Source organism: Saccopteryx bilineata, chromosome 10 (genome assembly GCF_036850765.1).
Source record: "Saccopteryx bilineata isolate mSacBil1 chromosome 10, mSacBil1_pri_phased_curated, whole genome shotgun sequence".
Taxonomy (NCBI): Eukaryota; Metazoa; Chordata; class Mammalia; order Chiroptera; family Emballonuridae; genus Saccopteryx; species Saccopteryx bilineata.
In genome coordinates, this window is record NC_089499.1 from 47,288,739 (window position 1) to 47,306,345 (window position 17,607).

Consider the following 17,607-nt stretch of genomic DNA (forward strand, 5'->3'; position numbering starts at 1 on the left):
GAGGAGTGTTCAGTGGTAGTATATTCTGCTGTTGGGATGAACCTTCTGTGTAAGAGAGTGTCTTCCATTCTAGTCATCATAAGCTGAAGATGTGTTTATTCTTTCCTTTCTAGTCTTTTTAAATGTGTAATCGTTAAGCTTTCTCCTACCTATGTAGCTCTTTGTTCGATTTGTGGGACATCACACACAACCTACCCCAGTCTGTCCTCCTCACCTCTACCAGATAATGTATTTTCCTAAAGTAGCTGTGTTCATCCTGTTACCCTTTCCACCTTCAGCAATCTGCTTTGTACCCATGTACTATCTATTCCAGCATCCCTACCTTTTAAGGCCAAATTTTTCTTTTTTCTTCCAATATAGATCTGTTCCAGTTATCTTACACATTTCTACCTCCTGCCCTTGACCTATGTTTTTTTTCACCTAGAATCTCTGATCTTGTCCTTCAGATCTCTTCTAGTGCTATTAGTCCTTAGATGCCCTATCCATGTTCTTTATACATGTTCTTTAATAATTAAAAAAAGAATACATTTTCTTTTTTTAATTATTATTTTTTTTATTATTATTTTTTTTGTGTATTTTTCTGAAGCTGGAAACGGGGAGAGACAGTCAGACAGACTCCCGCATGCGCCGGACCGGGGTCCACCCGGCACACCCACCAGGGGGTGACGCTCTGCCCACCAGGGGGCAATGCTCTGCCCCTCCGGGGCGTCGCTCTATTGCGACCAGAGCCACTCCAGCGCCTGGGGCAGAGGCCAAGGAGCCATCCCCAGCGCCCGGGCCATCTTTGTTCCAATGGAGCCTCGGCTGCAGGAGGGGAAGAGAGACAGAGAGGAAGGAGAGGGGGAGGGGTGGAGAAGTAGATGGGCGCTTCTCCTGTGTGCCCTGGCCGGGAATCGAACCCAAGACTTCTGCACGCCAGGCCGACGCTCTACCACTGAGCCAACCGGCCAGGGCAGAATAAATTTTCTTATATGTACTGTATGTAGTCCTAAGTGCTAGAGATACAAAGTGGATTAAAATGATCCTTGCTCCCAAAGTATCTCTACTCTTTATTTTCCTTCATTTTTACTCAGCTATAGTCACACAGGCCTGTCTTCTGTCTCTCAAACCTGCCAAGCTTGTTCGTTCCCATCTTGAGAACTTTATACTTGCTATTCCTTTTGCTTAAAGATGCCCCCCCATCTTCAGAGCACTTGTCATATCATCATTTAAGTTTCAGTTCTCACTTGTTCAAAAGTGTTGAACAGGGAAGAGGCCTTCCCTGACTATTCCAGCTTAACCAGGCACTCTGTTGTATACCTCTAATGATTTTATTTGGTTTACTTATCCATAACTGCAATCATCTTGTTTTTTCTGCCTCCCCACCCTGCCATCTCCCACTTTAGAATATAAACTCCTAAGGGCAGGGTTTCTATCTTGCTTACCATAGCATTCCCAGTACAGTACTTTGAACATACCTGGCACACAGCAGGCTTTCAGTAAATATTTGTTAGCTGAGATGTCCCAGATACTGTGCTTGGCCATGGAAACAATGAACTCTGGATCATGACATCCAGATAAGTGACCTGTCCAATGTCAGAATAAGCTACTGGTGACTGCTTGGTCAGTTTCAGTTTGTGTGCTCTTTATCTTTTGATGAGACCTGCTTAATTGTACTCTAGTTTTTGCCTCTCCCATATGCTGCTCAGAACAGAATAAGAACTGCCTCATTTACTATAGGTATGCTCAGAGCTAACCAGGGCTGCTAGCATTGCTGCAAATACTGTGGGTGAAGAAGAATGTGAAAGAGCTATGTTGCTGCTGTGTAATGGCCTTGTGATAAGCTGTCCATTCCAGGAACATGCTGTACCCACTAGCATTCCCTATTACTCCAGGCCAATTTCTTTGTGCTTTTATTTTCTTCCTTTGCAGAATGAATTTGGGGAATTGGATGTGAACAGTACCAGGAAAAATAATACAGAATGCCTAAAATCTTAACTTTCCCCCTTGCCCTTTCTTAGATGTGAACGGTTAGAAGAACAACTAAATGACCTAACAGAACTCCACCAGAATGAAATCTTGAACTTAAAGCAGGAATTGGCCAGCATGGAAGAGAAAATTGCATACCAGTCCTATGAACGGGCCCGGGACATCCAGGTTAGAATAAAGGATCCAGGTGTAAAAGCAAAAGATTTAAAGAAAGTAGAATGGTGTTGCCAAGGCCTAGTGGTCAGGGGAACTTGGGAGAATTGTTTAATAGGTACAGTGTTTCAGTTTTACAAGATTGAAAAGAGCTACAAGATGGATTGTGGAGATTTTGCACAACAATATGAATATATTTAATACCATAGAACTGTACATGTGAAAATGGTTAAAATGATAAATTTTGTTTTGTGTATTTTACTACAATAAAAAGGATAAAGAATAAAGTACTGATACATTTTACAGCATGGATGAATCTGAATAACATTGTGTTCAGTGAAAAGAAACCAGTCACAAAAGACCATGCATTATGATTCCATTTATATGAAATGTCCAGAATAGAGCAATCCAGACAGAAAGTAGATTAGTGGTGTCAGGGGCTGTGGGAAAGGGGAGTAGGGAGTGATAGCTAAGAAGTAGGGGGGGGGGGTAGTTCTTTTTAGGATGATGAAAATGTTCTGGAATTTTTATTGTAGTGATAGTTGCACAACATTGTGAACTTACTAAATGTCATTGAATTGTACACTTTAAAATGGTAAATTTTATGTTATATATGTATTTTACCACGGTAAAAAGAAGTTTAGGGAAAAAGGATGGGGAGGATAGAGTATCAAAAGAAGCTAATACCCAATGTAATACACCTCTTCAAATGAGGTATATTTCTCAAAAATTTATACTATTTGGGAGGTGTATGTTTACTTGGGTTCTTGGGAAATGTTTTTTAGGATCACAGTAGTTTCAGTCTGTGGAAAAACACATGCATTGCATCTGTTGGTTACTGCTTCTAGAACTGCTCTAACAAGTCTCATGGCCATCTTGCCTGTCTTCTTCTATAGCAAAATGGGCTTTTGTCCTAGCTGCCAAGTCCAAACCTTTTACAGACACATTGTCAGGCAGTTTGCAGGAATGCACATGGCAGTAATGTTAAAGGCTAGTAGTAGCCCTTTAGTTTATTCTGTGGGAAAATAGAATATTTAACTATTGCTCATCTCAGTTGGGAAGTATGTCAAAGAGAGTAGTTAGTTGGTGGTTTCATGTGAAGGCATTTCAAAATTAGTTTTAGAGAAGGTTCAGGAAACTTGTATTATAGTAGAATAAAAGAATCAAGAGACTGCCTATATATTATTTGCCCCACTGCCATCTTCACCAGGCCCCTGGAATTCTGTTTATTTCTTAGTTGTTTTTCTCCTCAAGATCATAGTGGACATTGGAAGTATCTGTGGTCTGTTCATTCTTCAGCTAGCTTCAATTTCAATCTGAAGTTGCTGGCTTCTCACTTCAAATCCTAGGAAGTCAGGACCCATTGAAACCAAGACCAAAAATCCCAGTTTCACCACTGCTGAACTTTTGAAGATATCTGACCATAGCTAAGGAAATTGGTTCAGTCCTCTGAGTTTTATAGTAAATTTCATAAAAACTCATGAGTGAAGGTCATGGCCTTAAGGAGAGCTGATATATTTGGTCTAATATTTGAGCATAGTGTCCTTTTTACAAAGTTCAAACTTAAAAAGGGGGAGTATACTTAAAAGACAGAGCAGAGAGCCCTTTCACTGATGTCAGGGATTTACTTGACTTAAAAAAACACCAGGTAGTATGTACAATGATGTCCAAAGGATGTTCCGATCTTCATTGTTATAACATTGGAAATAACCTAAATCTTTTCAAGAGGAACTGGCTGAATAAACTGTGACATATTTATACTAAGAAATTACTATGTAGCAATGAAAAAGAATGAGGTAGGTCTCTACATAATTGACATAAAGAGATCACCAAGACTCACTGTTGAGTGAAAAAGGCAAGTTTGTGGACCAGTTCCTATATTAAGATAGAATAATTATCAAATATCAAAAAATAATTCCATACATTGGCCTAGGCACACATATGCATACACTTAAACATAGGTGAAAGGATGAATACAAAGTAAATTGAGCCTGACCTGTGGTGGCACAGTGGATAAAGCGTCGACCTGGAAATGCTGAGGTCGCCGGTTTGAAACCCTGGGCTTGCCTGGTCAAGGCACATATGGGAGTTGATGCTTCCAGCTCCTCCCCCCCCACCCCCCCCAGAGTCTCTCACTCTGTCTCTCTCTCTCTCCCTCTCTAAAAAAATGAATAAATAAAATAAAATAACAAAGTAAATTGAGTTTTACTTTTAAGGACAGTTTTACAATTAGGAATTGAGGAAAATATCAAAAGAGAGTATGTGTCCTATTTGAAAAAAAATTTTTTTAAGATTTTATTTATTGATTTTAGAGAGAGAAGGGGGGAAAAGAAAGGCAAGGGGGAGGAGCAGGAAGCATCAATTCATAGTTGCTTCTCATGTTTCTTGACTGGGCAAGCGTGGGGCTTCAAACCAGCAACTTCAGCGTTCCAGGTTGATGCCTTATTCACTGCGCCACCACAGGTCAGGCAGCAGTAGGTGTGTCTTATTTAACTTAAATCAATAATTTTTCAATGAAAAAGAAAAACAAAGTTATATATTTGAGATCTTGTCAGTCAGTAAAATGTTCGACCAAATCTAATTGTGGCCACTGCTTCTTGTGAGCCATCCCATAGGAGTGCATAGGAGACAGTTTAGGTGAATACTAGTCTAATCTCCTTCTGTTAACTTGTATTTGACCACCTTTACCCTCTTCGTCCTCCCCCAAACCCCTCGTTCTCTGGTAACCATTTTGTTCTCTGTATTTTTTAGTTTGTTTTTTTCTTGTTGTTGTTTATTTAGTTTGTTCATTTGATGCTTTTTGTTTTATATCTCACTTATGAATGAAATCATATGTATGGTTCTGTTCTTTTCTGTCTGACTTATTTCACTTAGCACAAAACTCTCGAGATCCATCCTTCTTATCATAAATGTCAACATTTCATCTTTTTATGACTTAGTAGTAGCCCATTGTGTATCTATACCACATCTTTATTTAATCATCTGTCAGACACTTTTGTTGTTTGCATTTCTTGGCTGCTGTAAATAATGCTGTAGTGAACATAGGTGTCTGTATATCTTTATGAATTGTTTTAAAATTTGGGGGTAGATAACCAAAAGAGGGATTGTTGGGTTGTATGGTAGCTCTATTCTTGATTTTTTTGAGGAACCTCCATTCTGTATTCCCTAGTGGCTGTACCAATTACATTCCAACCAGCAGTATATGAAAGTTCCCTTTTCTCCACATCCTTTCAACATTTCTTTCTTGTCTTATTGATAATAACTGCTCAAATGGGTGTGAGTTGGTACCTCACTGTAGTTTTGATTTGCATTTCCCTTATAGTTAGTAATGTTGAGCATTTTTTCATGTTATCTGTGGGTCATCTGTTTACAGAGTTCAACCTATTCAGGTCCTCTGCCCATTTTTTAATTGGATTTTTTCTTGTTGTTTGTATATTTTGGATTTTTATCCCCTTCTCAGAGGTATAGTTTGCAAATATTTTCTTCCATTTAATCCATTGCCATTTTGTTTTGTTGATATTTCTTTTGCTATGCAGAGCTTTTTAGTTTGATGTAATCCTTCCTGTTCATTTATTTTTGCTTTTACTTCCCTTGCCTTTGGTGTCAAGTTCACAAACATCCCTCTGAACTTTAAGGTCTTAAAGTTTTGTGTCTGTGTTTTCTTCCATGTCTCTTATTGTTCCAGGTTTTATATTCAAGCCTTTAATCTACTTGATCATTTGAGTGTATGATGTCAGAAAGCAGTCTAGTTTCATTCTTTGCATGTGACTTTCTAGTTTTCCCATACTATTTATTGAAGACTTTCTCCATTGTATGTTTTTGGCTCCTTTGTTGAAAATCAATTGCCTGCCTGACCTGTGGTGGCGCAGTGGGTAAAGCGTCGACCTGGAAATGCTGAGGTCGCCGGTTCAAAACCCTGGGCTTGCTTGGTCAAGGCACATATGGGAGTTGATGCTTCCTGCTCCTCCCCCTTTCTCTCTCTCCTCTCTCTTTCCCCCCTCCTTTCTAAAAAATGAATAAATAAAACAAACAAAAGATTTAAAAAGAAAGAAAGAAAGAAAGAAAATCAATTGCCCATGTATATATGAGTTTATCTCTGAGCTCTCAATTCTGTTCCATTGGTCTATGTGTCTTTCTCTGCCAGTACCTTATTGTTTTGATTACTATACTTTTGTATAGTTTGAAGTCAGGTAGTATGATACCTGTAGCTTTTGTTCTTTTTTTTCCTCAGGATTGATTTGGCTATTTGGGGTCTTTTGTGATTCCATACAAATTTGAAGATTTTGTTTTTGTTTTTGTTCTGTTTCTGTGAAAAATGCTACTGGAGTTTTGATAGGGATTGCATTAGATCTATGTATTGCTGTAGGTAATACAGTCATTTTAACTGTTAATTCTTACAATCCATAAACACAGAATATCTTTCCATTTCTTTGTCTTTTTCAGTTTTTTTCAACAATGTCTTACAGTTTTCAGTGTACAGGGCCTTCACTTCTTTTGATAAGTTTATTCTTAAATATTTTATCCTTTGTTGTGATTGTAAAGGGGTTATTTTTTCTTCATTTCTCTTTCTGACACTTCATGGTTAGTGTATAGAAGTGTAACAGATTTTGTATGTTGATTTTGTACCCTGCAACTTTACTGTATTTATTGTTTTTCATAGTTTTCCTGACATCTTTAGGATTTTTTATGTAGAAAATTATGTCATTTGCAAATAATGAGAGTTTTACTTCTTCATTCCCAATTTGGATGCCTTTTATTTTTTCTCTTGCTTGATTACTCTAGCAAGGATTTCTGGTACTATGTTGAATATAGCACTGATGAGAGTGGGCATCCTTGTCTTGTTTCTAATCTTAGAAACAATCACCATTGAATATCATATTAGCTGAGAACTTGTTACATATGGCCTTTATTTTATTGAGATACTTTTCTTCTGTCCCTATTGTATTAAATTGTTTTATCATAAATGGATGTTGTATCTTGTCAGGTGCATACATTGAACCATCCTTGTATCCCTGGAATGAACCCCACTTGATTGTGATGTATTATATTTTTAATATATTATTTATTCAATTTTCTAGTACATATTTTGTTCAGGATTTTTGCATCTGTGTTCATCAGAAATATTGGCCTGTAATTATATTTTTTTTATGTTGTTCTTGCCTGGTTTTGTCATCAGGGTAATGTTGGCCTTATAAAATGAGTTAGAAAGTATTCCCTCCTTTTTTCTTTTTGGAAGAGTGAGAATTATAGGTATTAAATCTTCTTTGAATGTTTGGTGGAATTTACCAGTGAAACCATCTGGTCCTGGACTTTTGTTTTTCAGGGAAGTTTTTATGACAGTTTCAATTTCCTTACTAGTGTTTAGGTCAGAGGTCCCCAAACTATGGCCCACAGGCCGCATGCGGCCCCCTGAGGCCATTTATCCAGCCCCTGCTGCACTTCTGGAAAGGGCACCTCTTTCATTGGTGGTCAGTGAGTACTGTATGTGGAGTACTGTATGTGGTGGCGCCGCAAAGCGCAGCATCGCTCACGTACAGTACTACTTCCAGTGACGCAGTACGCACATGTCACAGCTCCGGAAGCATGTAACATCACTTGTTACGGCTAGCAGTGACAAATATGGAACCGGACAGTGACCATCACATTAGCCAAAAGCAGGCCGATAGTTCCCATTGAAATACTGGTCAGTTTGTTGATTTAAATTTACTTGTTCTTTATTTTAAATATTGTATTTGTTCTCGTTTTGTTTTTTTACTTTAAAATAAGATATGTGCAGTGTGCATAGGGATTTGTTCATAGTTTTTTTTATAGTCCGGCGCTCCAACGGTCTGAGGGAGAGTGAACTGGCCCCCTGTGTAAAAAGTTTGGGGACCCCTGGTTTAGGTTTTTCAATTTTTCATGTTTCAATCTAGGAAGATTATCTATTTCTATGAATTTTGGTAGTTTATTGTAGTTTATAGTATTCTTGTATAATCCTTTGAATTTCTCTGGTGTCCATAGTAACTCCTCTTTCATTTCTGATTTTATTTATTTGGGTCTTTTCAAATAACCAGCTCTTTGCTTCATTAATTTCTTTTATTGCCTTTTGTTCTATATTTCATTTATTTCCACTCTAATTTTTATTACTTTCTTCCTTCTGACTTTGGGCTTCCTTTGTTCTTTTTTTTGGTTCTTTAAGGTGTAACGTTAGATAGTTTATTTGAGATTTTTCTTGTTTCTTGAGATAGGCCAGTAGTATTCTAAACTTCTCTTTTTTTTTTTCTTTCGTATTTTTCTGAAGTTGGAAACAGGGAGGCAGTCAGACAGACTCCTGCATGCGCCCGACCGGGATCCACCTGGCATGCCCACCAGGGGGTGATGCTCTGCCCATCTAGGGCATTGCTCTGTTGCAACCAGGGCCATTCTAGCGCCTGAGACAGAGGCCATGGAGCCATCCTCAGCGCCCAGGCCAACCCTGCTCCAGTGGGGCCTTGGCTGCAGGAAGGGAAGAGAGAGACAGAGAGGAAGGAGAGGGGGAGGGGTGGAGAAGCAGATGGGCACTTCTCCTGTGTGCCCTGGCCAGGAATCAAACCCGGGACTCCTGCACACCAGGCCGACGCTCTACCACTGAGCCAACTGGCCAGGACCTAAACTTCTCTTCTATTACTGCTTTTGCTGCATCCCCAAAATTTTGGTATGTTGTATTTTTATTTTCATTTGTCTCTATGTATCTTTTGATCTCTTACTCTTCTTTGACCAAATAGTTGTTCAGTAGCATGTTGTTTTATATCCATACATTCATGTTTTTACCAGCTTTCTTCTTATATTTAATTTCCAGTTTCATAGCACTGTGGTCAGATAATATAGTTGGTATGATTCTGTGTTCTTAAATTTATTGAGACTAGTTTTGTGCTCCAGCATGATCTAACCTTGAGAATGTTTTGTGTGCACTAGAGAAGAATGTATATTCTGTCATTTTGGAATGGAAAGTTCTATAAATATCAAATATGTTCTGCTAATGCGTCATTTAAGGTGGATATTTTCTTGTTGACTTTCTTTTTGGATGTTCTACCCGTTGCTGTTAATGGGGTATTCAGATCTCCTACTATAATTGTTTTTTTTGTCAGTTTCTCCCTTTAAGTCTGTTAATAATTGCTGATATATTTTGGTGCTTCCAAGTTGGGTGCATGTATATTGATAAGTGTTATGTCTTCCTGGTGAATTGTCCCCATTATCATTATAAAATGTTTATCTTTGTCTCTTTTTTACTTTTTCCTTTCTTTTTTTCTTTTTTCTTTTTTTTTTTTTAGAGGGGGGGACATCGAGCTGCTCTCGTATGTACCCTGACTGAGGAATCAAACTGGCAACCTCAACACTCTGGAAAGACGCTCCAACCAACTGAGCTATCTGGCCAGGGCTTAATTTTTTAGATACAGAGAGAGTAAGGGAGAGAGAGAGGAGTGGGAAAGGAAACATTTATCTGTTGTTCCACTCAGTTGTGCATTCATTGGTTGCTTACCAAGTGTGCCCTGGCCAGGATTGAACCTATAACCCTTTTGTTTCAGGGTGATGCTCTTAACCAACTGAGCTAACCAGCCAGGGCCTTTACCTTTCTTATCTTGAAATCTCTTTTGTCTGATATAAGTATGGCTGTATCTACTTTTCTCTGGATGCCATTTGCTTAGAGCAGCGGTTCTCAAACTTTTTGAAGTTGGGGCGCATTTAAAATTCTACAAATAATTGTAGGTGTACTATACAAATTTCTGAGAAATATGTTAAATAATTAAGTCAAATATTAAAGAAAAAATATATAAAATCCAAGCGTGCTTTTATGGTAATTAAATGAAATAAATATGACAAAATTAAATTCTGACATTAAAAAACATTTTTATGTTACATTTTTTGAGTTATGCTTTTTAGCATTCATAAAAAAGAGGGGTTAAAAAATTAAAAAACGACAAAAAAGTTATCTTTTTATATATATAGATACATTCTTAGTAAGATTTAGTAAGTTTGGCAGGTCCTGGCACAAATGTGTTAAGTTTTCTCATTCTTGTGTTTATGAGAAACATGAGCCTGATGTGTCTTAGCAATTTCTTCAATGTTTGGGCATATATATTTGAAAGGCAAACTCATTTCCTCATCAATACATTGAAGAATTCCTCTCTTTTTACTTTTAATTGTGTTGAGTGCAGAAAACCCCCACCATACATATTATCTTAACTTTACACCAAACAAAGGATAGAAGAAACTTGCCTCCAATCTTTCCAGGGAACATGGGAAGTAGTGTAAACAATCCAGCACCACAGCTTAACAGCCTTTTCAACATAATCAGGCAAGTGAGGTGGGGGGGTTGGGCAGACTGTCAGCTTACAGCCAATTTCCCACACCTCTGTCCCCCCAAAAATCTAAACTCCAAAAACCCTGTTGGTTTTTTGGTCCCCAACAGGCACATATTTCTTTGGAATACCATAGGGTGCACCTGAAATTTTTTAGGGCGCACACTTTGAGAACCACTGGCTTAGAGTATCATCTTCCACCCCTTCATTTTAAGCCTATGTTTGTCTTTGTAGCTGAGATGGGTCTTCTGAGACAACATATAGTTGGGTCTTGTTTTTTAATCCATCCTGCTACTCTGTGCCTTTTGATTGGCAAGTTCTATTTACATTTTGGGTGATTATTGATATATGAAGACTTACTACAGCCATTTTATCTTTTGTTTTCTGATTGTTCTGTCTCTCTATTGTTTCTTTTTCCTTGTGTTTCTGTCTGTTGCTTTAGTTTGGTGGTTTTCTATAATTTTTTTCTTCTGTTTCTTTTTTTTATATTGCATGTCTCAGCTCTAGATATTTTTGTATGTGTGGTTACTATTAGGTTTATGTAAAAAAAGGTATCATACATATAGTAGTCCTTTTTCTTACTGCATCTTATCTCTGTTCACTTGTGCAAGTTTAGTTCTTTTCCTCCTCCCTTTTATGTTTTTGTGAAGATAGTCTTTTTTAAGTGCTCTTTTTCTCCTTTAACCTTTATACTATAATTAAGTTTTTAATACCCTATTCTGAAATAGAGTTGCAATTTCTGCTTCTATCTTATTCAAAGTTTTATATACTTTTGTCTTTTTTGTTTCAGGTAATGGAGCTCCTTTAAACATTTCTTACAATGCAGGTCTTACGGTGGTTCCCTCAGCTTTTGTTTAAGTTTTTATTTCTCCTTCATACTTAATGGATAACTTTGCTGGATATTTTATTCTTGGCTGATTATTTCTTTCAGTATTTTGAATGTTTCATTCCACTCTCTTCTGGCTTGTAGAATTTCTGCTGAAAAATCTGATGATGATCTAATGGGTTTCCTTTGTAGGTTAGACTTTTCCCCTGACTGCCTTATAAATTCTTTCTTTGTCATTAGCTTTTGACAGATTACTATATATAATAATGTCTTGGAGAAGTTTTTTTTTTGCATTGAGGTAATTAAGTGTTCTATTAACTTCTTGAATTTGAGGGTCTGTTTCCACAGGTTTGGGAAATTTTCATTGATTATTTGTTTGAATAGTCTCTGTTCCTGTCTTCCTCACTTCTCCTTCTGGTTGGTATACCTATTATACCTATCTTGCTTTTTTTTATTTTTTGCGCTTTTTTTGTATTTTTCTGAAGTGAGAAGTGGGGAGGGAGGCAGAGAGACAGACTCCTTCATGTGCGTGACTGGGATCCACCTGGCATGCCCACCAGGGGGTGATGCTATAGCCATCTGGAGCATCACTCTGTTGCAACTGGAGCCATTCTAGCACCTGAGGCAGAGGCCATGGAGCCATTCTCAGTGCCCAGGCCAACTTTGCTCCAGTGGAACCTTGGCTGTGGGAGGGGAAGAGAGAGATAGAGAGAAAGGAGAGGGAGAAGGGTGGAGAAGCAGATGGGTGTTTCTCCTGTGTGCCCTGGCCAGGAATCAAACCCAGGACATCCACACCTGGGCCAACACTCTACCACTGAGCCAATCGGCCAGGGCCCTATCTTGCTCTTGTTAATAGAGTTAGATAATTCTTATAGAGCTTGCTTACTTGCTTGCTTGCTTGGTTTCCTTTCTCCTTAGTTCTCTTTTCTTTCTTTTGGGTCATTTCTAGGTTTCTGTCTTTGACCTTGCTAATACTCTCTTCCACCTGGTCTGCTCTGTTTCCAGCACTCTCTAATGCATTCCTCATCTCATTTATTGAGTTCTTCAGCTCTGCAATTTTATTTGGTTCCTTTTCACAGTTCCAGTCTCTTTGATAAAGTACTCCTTTTGTTCATTCATTTTTTTTTATGACAGAGAGAGGGACAGACAGGAAGGGAGAGAGATGAGAAGCATCAGTGCTTCACTGCAGCACCTTAGTTGTTCATTGATTGCTTTCTCATATGTGCCTTGACTGGGGGGGGGGGCTTCAGCAAACCAAGTGACCCCTTGCTCAAGCCAGCGAGCCTGTGCTCAAGCTGGCAACCTCAGGGTTTCGAACCTAGGTCCTCCACATCCCAGTCCGATGCTCTATCCACTGCGCCACCACCTGGTCAGGCTGTTCATTCATTTTCTACCTGAGATTCATTGACCTATCTTTCTGAGTTCTCTTGCTACCTCATTGAGCTTTTTCATAACTGCAGCCTTAAATTCTGTGTCATTTAAGTCACAGTTTTCTGTGACTTTCAGCTTGGTTTCTGGGAACCTTTACATTTTCTTTCTGTGCTCCTATATTACATTGGTGATTTGTGATATTTGATGGATTATTTCTCTACCTGCGCATATGAGGTAGTGAGCTCTTTTCATGTTTACTGTTTTGCTCTTAACAATTCAGCAGGTTAATAGTTTGGGTGCCTTCGTTTTTCGAATAGGTGGTGTTATAACACAAGGTTTTGTTTTCTCTTACCAGCACTATTTGTACCTCTGAGATTATGGTAAAGTGGCATCACTTCAGTTAAGAAGAATGCTGTGTACCCACTAGAATGGTGGGTGTCCCTCTGGGACCAGCTTGCTTGTTTAAAAGATACCACCACTTGGGTAGGGGTATATGATGTGTAGTGGGAAATTGTTTTTTGTGAGCTCCCAGAGCTACCTCCTTTTTACTAGTAGTCACCGGTCCTCCTAGTTTAGGGGGTGTCTCCAGTGCCTCTACTAGTCTCTGCTAAGATAGGGAAGAGGGGACATTCATAATTTTGCAGCCCTGACATACTGTTTAAGATCTCTCAGTTTTCTCTACCTGGCTCTGTTGGGTTGGATGGGGCAAGGGAGACAAGTTCATGATGTTGTAACTGCACCCAATTGCCAGCAACAGCTGTCAGCACCTCTGCATTGCCCTGGTCTTCTCAGCCTTCTTTGCTGGGCTTTTCAGATGTTCTGATGCAGTGATCTTTTGGCATGTTCGTGTGTTGAGTAGGGGGTCCTTTGCTGAATCATAGTTGTCTGACTTATAAATTTAAGGGGAGAAACAAAGGGTCTTCTCATTCCACCATGATGCTGTGGTCACTCTCTGGCGTATTTTAAATCATTGGCATAGCTCAAGATGCATCTAGCTTGCCCCAGGAGCAAGCCAGCTACTCAGATTACTTGTGAGCAAAAGGCTTAACTATTCCCTGTTCTGGCCCACAGGAGGCCCTGGAGGCGTGCCAGACCCGCATCTCCAAGATGGAACTGCAGCAGCAGCAGCAGCAGGTGGTACAGCTGGAAGGGCTGGAGAATGCCACTGCCCGGAACCTTCTGGGCAAACTCATCAACATTCTTCTGGCTGTCATGGCAGTTCTTTTGGTCTTTGTCTCCACAGTAGCCAACTGTGTGGTTCCTCTTATGAAGACTCGCAACAGGACGTTCAGCACTTTATTCCTTGTGGTTTTCATTGCCTTTCTCTGGAAGCACTGGGATGCCCTCTTCAGCTATGTGGATCGGTTCTTCTCCTCCCCCAGATGATACTGGCAAAAGAAGGCAGTGCTCCCCTACCCTCTGGCGAGTGCATGCAGCGAAGAATTAGACAGCAACTTACCCACTCTGAAGTTTTCTAAAACGACAAAAGAGTTGAGTGAATCTGTTTACATTTAGAATAATGTTTTTTTTCTTCAAGAGACACAATTGCAATAGTATTTTTTAGATTTTATCCAAGAAGTTTTTTGGGCAAAAATCTTGGATCATTTTTATGTAGCATGATTTTCCTTGGGATGCAAATCTTCAAACAGTTCTTTAACATGAACCAACAATCTGGAGCACACTGAAGGGCATCTAAATTGTGGCTTGAAGGACTGCACTAAAACCCACTAAAAAGATGTGAAAACCTGATTAGGAAAACCAGTTAAACCTAACACCCTGCCTTGTCTGGGCTCACCACCTCTCCCCCTCCCAGACTAACTTTACTGTGAAATCCTACCACATTCCATGTCTGAATTTTTGGATTCAGGGTGGATTTTTCTTGTCTGTGGAAGAACACATGGATCTCCCTGGCTTTCTCACCCAAGTGAGCCACTCACGCTAATGCTGGAAGTATGATCGCTTTTGAACCTGGTCCCTTAACCTTTGCTAGGATACAAAAGTGAGAGCATCATGCCCCAAAGGATCACTGCACAGTCCTACTACAGTATTTTGAAGTAGCCCTTCAAATACTTAACTTTAAGCAAAATCCCAGGGCCGCACTTTTAAGGGTTTTTTTAAAATGTGTTTAGTCACCAATTAAAATAAAATAAAAAACAGAAAATCCGAACAGCATACTTGAAGAATGTAATACAAACTCTCAGTGCTTCCTTATGGTTTCTAATAGGATTTTTATTATTGTTGTTATTATTATTGGGTTTTTTTGGAAAGGGTCGGGAGGGTCTTTTATTTTTTCTTTGAAATAAAGAAGTGATGTTTTTAAATGAAGAAATGTGTGGATATTTAAGTGTGCTGCTGCTCCCTCTTGTATTGAAACAGTTTGAGTAAAGGAAGACTGGCTTTAAATGCTGCCCTCTGATGCCCTTGTTTTGTGATGCAGCTTAAACTCGTCTTCTGGCTGCTGCTGCTTTTTGGTGTTTGCTGCCCCCCCCCACACACACACACACACACACGCACGCACACACACACACCACTTCGTGGGCTTGGCTTGGTTGGAGAGGAAAGGGGTGTGCAGGGAGAAGCAGTTTCCACAAACCAGCATGATAGGGTAGAGAATTTTTACCGCAACAAATGTTCATTCAGTGACATTGGATTGGGGTTGTCTTGAGGAAAAATTGAGACTGTATTATGAGAGTCCTCAATAATTTCTTTTGTTTCCTTAATTTATTTTTTTAACACCCCCTATTACTGAAACCAAAGTGATTTTGAATCTTCTTGTGTGCATCTTGGCCCCTGCATCCTTAATTCCAAAGCTTTATTTTGTCTGCCTGAGAGAATCAACTAAAGGTGATTCTCCCTAAAGAGCAAAGAAGGAGATGCCAGGTAGGGGGACCTAAGTTAAGGGTGTAAAATGTTGTCAGCTTCTTATTTATATAGACTGACTTGTTAACATAACTATGCTCAGTGGACTTCTAGAAACAGTGTAGAAAAATGGACTGAGACTTCTTCCCCATCCTGGAAGGAAGGGTGGAACTTGGGCTTTCAGAGCTTATCTAGAAAGCTAGGCTAATCTTTTCATATTTGTAGTATTGAATCCCAAAATGTAGTTTCCTCTTGGCCTCAGCACTCTGTGCAACCAAGTGATGAGCAAGGGGCACAAGATGTGCCCCCAAAGTAGTAGCAGAACATGCTTTGCCTGTTCCCCCATCCTGGGAAATTCCTTCGAAGCCAGACTAGCACTGCCTTGTCTGTCTGAGAGCATGGTTTACACGACAGCGCCATCCTCCTGTGGCTTTGCCACGCTGGCCTTCCTAGAGTCAGCATGTTGTTACCATAATCATCTTGATATTTTAACTCAGGAACCCCAGTCTTCATTCCATCCCCAGATGATTGTAGCACACCTGTTAGCTGTATTGACTTCTGAAAATTATTTCCCAGAGCAGGGTCCAGGATTGGGATCTTTTTGGTTTTTTGTTTTGTTTTGTTTTTTTAATCACAGGGGTGATTTTTCTTTTAGGGAAAATTATTGGAACCAATTCATGTTCAGGCCAAAAACAAATTGTTTCCAAGCCTGTGTATTTAAAATGTTAACTTTGTCTAAAAATATTGCAGTGACTTTAGACAGGAGTGCCAAGGGACTCCACGACCTTGTTGAACTAGCAGTTTGTCCTTTCTGCTTTAGCTTCAGGCTCAGAGTAAAGAGCCCCACAAAGCTATTGAAAAGACATTCTAGCCACAGTCCTCCAGTTTTTCTAAGATGGAACCTTTGAGTCCCCTAAACTGTGTAGAGGCTACTAAGTTATGTGAGCACTGGAAGTCACTGTGATAGATAAATTGAAATTGTTCCATAAGCCTTGGAATGGTTTCCGTCAAAGGAAGGTTTTCACCTCTGGAAAGCCCCTGAGCTCCCAGCCAAACTTGCCTGTACTAACTTTCCATCCTCCTCTCTCAAACTGTTTTAGGAAGGACCTTTAGTCTTGATCAGGTACAATAATGGCCTTCTAGCTCTCTTGCCTCTTGATTGTTCACCAGGCCCAAAAGTTGTCCACATTTAATGCTGTCTATAACTATGAATCTATTTTGATGCCCTTCCCTGTTTTCTGCTGCCATACCTATTACCTTTGAGTTTCTTTGCATTATGGCTGTTTTTGGATCCCCTTGTCTGTTCAGAGCTCGTCTATAACCTCACTCTAATGGTTTAACAACTGTTCTGTGGGTGGAAAATTCCCTTTGTTTTAATGCTTCTTTTTTAAAGACTATGTGCATTCCCTTTGAAATGAAGCATTCCTGGATTACTTGCTAGTGGTGGTGCCTGAGGCTGGCTGTGGTAACTTGAGTGACTCTGTTCAGGTTGTAGACTGACTAGTATTTTACCTTTTTATGATAATTGAAGGACGTGTCTGTCTGCTCCAGTTTCAGTTCCTTGGTATACACTCAGTGCATCCTAGCAAAGACTTTCTGTTCCACTGGCCCCTTAGGCAAAAGTAGGTTAAATTTTACATTTTAGTGACTGGAGCAAAGCTTCTTCTCCCTGTACCCCCTACACCCTACTGAGGTAAAAATCTGATACCAAGAAAAATACTGGTAGCCATGACCTAATAATGAGTATATTTTCATGTGGTTTTCACTGCATTTGGTTTTGTTTCTAATTCCATATTCCTTTGAGGTACAGTCAGATGAAATGCTGAATTCTGAGTGAGTTCTAGTAAGGAGCTGCCTTTCAGCTTTGGAAGGTATGCATCTAAAACAAAACCAAATATAACCAACAAATCCACAAAGGCAAAATTATGGTTTCTAACCCCAAACAAGACTGAGGATTTTGAATGTGGCTCTAAGACTTACCACTTCTGTCTGTTATGTATGCTAGGTGATACCCTCAGTAGGATTGACTACTAGACTGTAAGCGTGTTTTATCAAAGTGTGTAAGAATAAAAACTCACTTGCACGAATTGAAAAGTTCCGAAATGACACTTG

General features: G+C 39.4%; 1 protein-coding gene across 8 annotated transcripts in view; it reads left to right on the forward strand.

The window, feature by feature from the left end:
* TMCC1 (transmembrane and coiled-coil domain family 1) overlaps positions 1–16,173 on the forward strand; it is a 248,599-nt gene extending 232,426 nt beyond the window's left edge. For all 8 annotated transcript variants that reach the window (XM_066245647.1, XM_066245646.1, XM_066245650.1 and 5 more), the window contains 2 exons: positions 2,001–2,136; positions 13,708–16,173. In XM_066245647.1, coding sequence (XP_066101744.1) covers positions 2,001–2,136; positions 13,708–14,022 — 451 coding nt within the window. In that variant the 3' untranslated portion in view covers positions 14,023–16,173. The remainder of the gene's footprint in view (positions 1–2,000; positions 2,137–13,707) is intronic.
* Positions 16,174–17,607: the final 1,434 nt, after the last annotated feature.